This window comes from Tupaia chinensis, unplaced genomic scaffold (genome assembly GCF_000334495.1).
Source record: "Tupaia chinensis unplaced genomic scaffold, TupChi_1.0 Scaffold000187_1, whole genome shotgun sequence".
Taxonomy (NCBI): Eukaryota; Metazoa; Chordata; class Mammalia; order Scandentia; family Tupaiidae; genus Tupaia; species Tupaia belangeri.
The window spans coordinates 34,701-40,700 of record NW_006159662.1 but is presented as its reverse complement, the minus strand read 5'-3'; the positions used below and the strand labels follow the sequence as shown (position 1 = coordinate 40,700).

Below are 6,000 nucleotides of genomic sequence, written 5' to 3'. Positions count from 1 at the left end.
GTTCTTCCTAGGAAAAGAGAGTTGGCATTCTTACCCTGACAATTTCACCGTGGACTGATGGAAAACTCCATTTATCATCAGTCTTCATTTGGGAAACTCTGATCTGCCTGGAGATTTAGTTATGCTCACTTATAGGCTTTCTGAGTAGGAAGAGCAGCTGAGAGCTGCAATCCCAGGGCAGTTCTTTTCTTCTATCCTTGCTCTTATGCTATGATTTACACCTTAACTTTTCCCTATGTCTTTTCCTATAGGCAAGAAGCGAAACCCTGGCCTTAAAATCCCCAAAGAAGCATTTGAACAACCTCAGACCAGTTCCACGTAAGTTGGCAAGATCATCTTAATCCAAACACTTGTACTTTACAGATTCCTAGTGGAGGTTCTTGCTTGAACTGGTGAGCAGTGCCTTGACTTTGGAAATAGCTGTTAGATAGAGGAACCCTTTAAGGGGGAAGCCATTTCATCACTGTTCTGAGGCCTGAAATACTCACACTCCATTGGTCTACATTTGAATGGGTAGTTTCAACCTCAGTGTCTCAAATTATTAAGAATTGGTGTCATGAATGCATTTGGCAGGTGGAGTCTTACATAAGCCAAGGAAGGTCCCTGGCTGTGGGTCTTTTGCTTTTTACCCATAGATGTGAGTAAATAAAAAAATCCCTATGAGAGTCATTACTGTAAAACTTGGATTGAGATGGAAAGATGGTATTGGATGAGGACCCACATTCTGACACCTAAGTCCTGTCCCATATAAACAGAAGGCAACATGAGGTAAAGGAAAGCTTTTTAGCTGGGGCTTTGGCCCATATCCTTAAGAAAGCTCAAGTCATAGCAAAGCAGGACACCCTTTCTATGAACCTCCTTCTTGTTTCTTTGTTTCTCTGTAGACTGAGGAGTGTACCTCCTGTCCAACTGGAGGTACATCCATATAAACAAAACCTCTCTGTGGAAGGAATGAGTTCAAAGGAAATATATCACATTAGAGGTACTAGAGAGATAGAGCAAGTTCAAAGAGAGGGCATCCCCATGGAAGCTTGAGTTTTAAGGCTTTTGCTCATGTCCATGAAAGTAGATGCTCTGTCAAGGTTTTTGATCATAGCTGTGATCCATCCTATCAGAAAGTGCACCCCCTAGTGTTCATAGACATGACCGTGTCTACTGTGAGACCCCTGAGGACATTGTCCTTGCATTTCATGTGGCATACACAGACATTTTCCAGTGAGGAACTTTTAAGAACAGAGCAGAATAAAGGCTGATCTTTAGGATTCTGAAACGTAATTCAAGGGGCTGATTTCAATTTAGACTGTTCCTGTCAGGGAAATTGGCAGGAGGAATTTCTTCCCATACCTAAAAAAAAAAAAAAATATTGGTCCCTTTGAGCACTTGGCTATTTATTTATTTATTTATTTATTTATTTATTTATTTTAACCTGTAAACTGTGTAATTGTATTTTTATCTCTGACTGATTTCTCAGGAGCCAAGAGTCAAATATATGGCCTATGTATATGATCTGTATAAAATTTTATAAGATATGCTTTTAAAAATGTTTATTTCTTATGATGGAGAACATGTGCATGTGAGAGAGGTAAAAAGAAAGAGAAAATGATGGGGCCACACGTGGTATGATGATTAAGGTGCTGGATTCCTACGTGGTCAACTGTGGTTCCAGTCCTAGACCTTGTGGCTTTAAACTCACGCTGAGTGCGGGTGTGTGTGTGTGTGTGTGTGTGTGTGTGTGTGTGTGTGCTCCAAATCATGAAAGAATGGAGGAGAAGAGATTGTGGTATGGCCACCTGCACTGGGGTGGTGGTGGTGGTGGGGAAGAGTGATGATAATATCTCACTTCCTCTCTTTCTCTCTCTCACAGGCACATGTGCTTTATGGCAAAAACCTAAAAATAGAGAGAGAGACAGATAGGTATTATTTTTTTAATGCTAAAGGGCATGTGTATGAAAGAGAGAACAGAGAGAGAGAGGCATCTTCGACAAGATCTCATCATGCTGCAGTCCCCTGTCTCCAGTCCTCCAGCTCCTTAGGATCCTAGGCACCCACACATGTGCTTGGTGTGTTTTCAGGTCCACCAGGGATCCAAACATACAGGCTGCCCTGTGGCTTCTAGTCTTGCAGTGCATTTATGTTACTGCTATGCACAGCAACTGGGCTTTAAAACTATTTTGAAATAATCACAGATTTATAGGAGGTTGTAAATAAATGTACAGGGAAGTCCCATGTACCCTTTTCCAAGTCTATGCCAAATTCTCTATTCCCTCTCCCCCACGTTAACAGAATATAAGACTGTAGTATATTATTAACATCAAGAAAGGAGCATGAGGGCAGACCATAAAACTTATTTTATTTCAAAGCTATATATGCACTCATTTGTGTGTGCGTGTGTGTATATACCTCTGTGCAGCTTGTCACAAGTGCAGCCTTTTGTGACTATTCCCATAATCAAGATTCTCAATGGTATCAACACTGTAGACTTTTTTTTTGATATCTCGCTTACAGTCACACCCACCTCTCCCCGCCACCTGTTTGCATCCCTAATCCTCTGCAACTAGTAATCTGTTCTTTATTGCCATTTTGTTAGTTTATGAATGTTCTATAAATGGAAGCATGCATCTCTTTTTAAGATTTTTTCATTCAGCATGACTTTTTTGAAGTCCACTCAAGTACATGTATCAATAGTTCATTCCATTCTATTGCTCAGTACCATTTCATGGTAAGGGTATGGCATAGTTTGTTTATCCCTTCAGCCTTAGAGGGAGATATGGGTAAGTTTTCAGTTTGGGGCTATTATGAAAAAGGTCATTAGAAACATTCATGTACAAATTCCTGCATGAAAATAAGTCTTCATTACTTTAGCAGTATGTCCCATAGTGCAATTGCTTGGTTATATGGTAAGCCCATTTTCAGTCTTGAAGAAACTGCTAAGCTATTTTCCAAGTGATTGTACCATTTTATATTCTCACCAATAAGAATGATCCAGCTTCTCTGCTTCCCTGCCAGCATTAGGTAGTACCCTACCATTTACGTTAGATGGTCTGACATGTACTGATATATCACTATAGTTTTAATTTACATTTCTCTAGTGCTTAGTGATGTTGAATATGTTCTAGATGTATATATATATGTATATATTATATATATGTATATATGTACAATATATACGTATATATAGTAAAATGTCTTTTTGCTCATTGTCTAGTTAGGCTGTTTTTATTATTGACTTTTGTGAGTTGTTTATGTAGCCCAGACAGAAGGACTTTGTCAGATATGTGATAGGAAAATATTTCTTCCAGTTTGTGGTTGATCTTTTCATACTTTTGGTAGGACTTTCCACTGAACAAAAGATTTTAATTGTGATAAAGTTCAGTTTATCCATTATTTCTCTTTGGATTATGTTTTTAGTAACAGGTTTAAGGACCCTCTCTCTAGTCCTACATCCTAAAGCTTTTCCCTGTGCTGTCAACTAGAAGTTTTATAGTTTTATGTTTTCCATCTAAGCCCTTGATCAATTTTGAGTTAATTTTAATACAAGGTATGAGGTCTGGGTTGAATTTTATTTTTTCTTAACAATGTATTTCCAATTGTTCCAGCACCAGTTGTTAAAAAATCTATCCGTCCTCCATAGAATTGCTTTTAGTCTGTCAAAAATCAATTGGGCATATTTGTTTGGAACTATTTCTGGGATGTCTATTCGAGTCCGTTGATTTATCTGTTGGTCCACTTGCCAGTATCATACTGTTTTGATTACTGCAGCTATATAGTAAGCTATAACATTGGAAAAAGGCATTCCTCCCAGTTTGTTCTTTTTAAAAATTATGCTGGCTATTCTGAGTCCTTCTTTCTTCACGTAAGATTTATAATAAGATTGTCTGTGTCAAAAAAAAGAAAACTTGCTGAGATTTTAGAAGGACTTGTGTTTAATGTATAGATCAATTTAGGGAGAATTAATATTTTCATTATATTGAAATCCATGAATAGAATATAGTTCTCTACTTAGATTTTCTTTTATTTCTTTGATCAATGTTTTGTAAAACAGGTCAGATGCTTTACAATAGGTTTTGTTAAGATTTCTACATATTTCATTTTGCTTGAAGCAATTGCAAGTGCTATTCAATTTTTGATTTTGATTTCCAATTGTTTATAGTCTATATATGGAGATGCAGTTGATTACTCTGTGTTGTACTTCTGTTTTGTTGGACCTTACTAAACTCACTTATTCGTTATAGAAGTGTTTTTTTTTGTTGTTGTTTTTTTTTTTTTTGTAGATCCCTTAGGGTCGCCGATGTAGACAATTATGCCATCTTAAAATAGAGATAATTTTCTTGATTTCTTTCTTTCCAAATTTTATTATGATTCTTTTAAACTGTTTTTTTTTAAAGTTATTGAAGTGGCAAGAATATATGTTATTATGTTAAATGAGATAAATGAGAGAAGGTAACCTTGCTTTGTTCCCCCAGAACATTTAGTTTTTCACTCTTAAGCATGATGGCAATTGTAAGGTTTTTGTAGATGCTGTTTATGAGACTGAAGTCGTAGTATACTAAGTTTTTATTATGAATAGGTATTAAATTTTGTTGAGTGCTTTCCTTCATCAATTGATACGGTCATAAGATTTTTCTTCATTGTCCTATTGATAAGATGAATTACATTGTTTTTAAATGTTGAACTAGGCTTGCATACACAAAATAAATACCAGTTGGTTATGGCATTTTCTCTTTATACATTGTTGGATTAAATTTGCTAAAATTTTGCTGGGAATTTTTGTGTCTACATTCATAGGAAATGTTGGTCTGCGGTGACTTTTATTATTTCTTTTGTGCTATTATATTTTGAGTTTAGTATTTAGGTAATTAATACTCGTCTCATGAAAGATTCTGATACACATCATGTAAAATTTGTATTCGTTTTTCATTCGCTGCTAAAATTCTCCCATGGGACAGGATAGACCTGGATATTTTCTTTTTGTAGAGCTTTTAAGTTACAACTTTACCTTCTTTAATAATTATAGAATTATTTGGGGGATCTATTTCATCATGACTGAGTTTTGGTGGTATGTGGTTTTTGAGAAGTTACTCTATTTCTTCTGAGTTGTCAAATTTCTATTTGAGAGTAAAGCTATTCATAGTATTTTCTGATCATCTCTTCATAGCTGTAAGGTCCATTGTGATACCCTGTTTTTCCCCAGATATAGGCAATTTGTGCCTTCTCTCATGCTATCTTTGCACTCTTGCTGGAGGTTTGTCAATTTTATTAATTAATTAATTTTATTAATTTTAATTTATTAATTTATTTTATTAATTTCTTTTGTTTCATTGCTATCCACTTTCAATGATATTATTTTCTGCTCTTATTTTTATTATTTCCTTTGGGTACATTCTTATATCAATCTCCCAGTTGTCTTAAATCCCTTCTCTTTCATTTAAAAATTTTTTTAACCTTTTATTGATTTACTTTAACTTTTTGTATCTTAGGAATTTTTGAAGCCACCATAAATCTTTCCTTCATATAAACAAATGAATGAAAACCAATACAATAAAATCAAAGGCTATGGTGGGAAAAGCTGGAAGTTGAAAAGATTTGCACCCAGGTTAAGGGATTCATGGGTGAGGAAGTATGTGGCAAAAGGCAGCCAGTTATTTAAGTCTTATAAAACTTCCAGTTTTTAAACCATACATGAATATCTTTGATGATAATAAAACTTTTAAAAATGAAAATATAAAAACCTATGCAAAGGTAAAGTAGTTTCTAATTTTTTTGTCCCCTCATATGGTACAATATACTTTAAATACACTTTGCTGTTTCATTGCATAAAGCAAGCAACATCACTTGACTATTGTAGACTCTACCATTTTATCTCATGGATTCTTAGTATTATTTAAATGCTGAGTTTTAAGTTTATACTCCTAAGGAAGTAACTTCCACATATTGTGTTTTTCTTGGCAATTTTTTGAGGTTGGCTTCATAATTCTTACCTTGCCTCCTTCTGCTGTGCTA

The 6,000-nt window shown here is 35.2% G+C and overlaps 1 protein-coding gene across 2 annotated transcripts in view; it reads left to right on the top strand.

Moving 5' to 3' along the window:
• The first annotated feature begins 235 nt into the window (after window positions 1–235).
• Window positions 236–6,000, top strand: part of MAP2K6 (mitogen-activated protein kinase kinase 6) — a 37,224-nt gene continuing 31,459 nt past the window's right edge. For both annotated transcript variants that reach the window (XM_014587153.2, XM_027771141.1), the window contains exon 1: window positions 236–318. In XM_014587153.2, coding sequence (XP_014442639.2) covers window positions 236–318 — 83 coding nt within the window. The remainder of the gene's footprint in view (window positions 319–6,000) is intronic.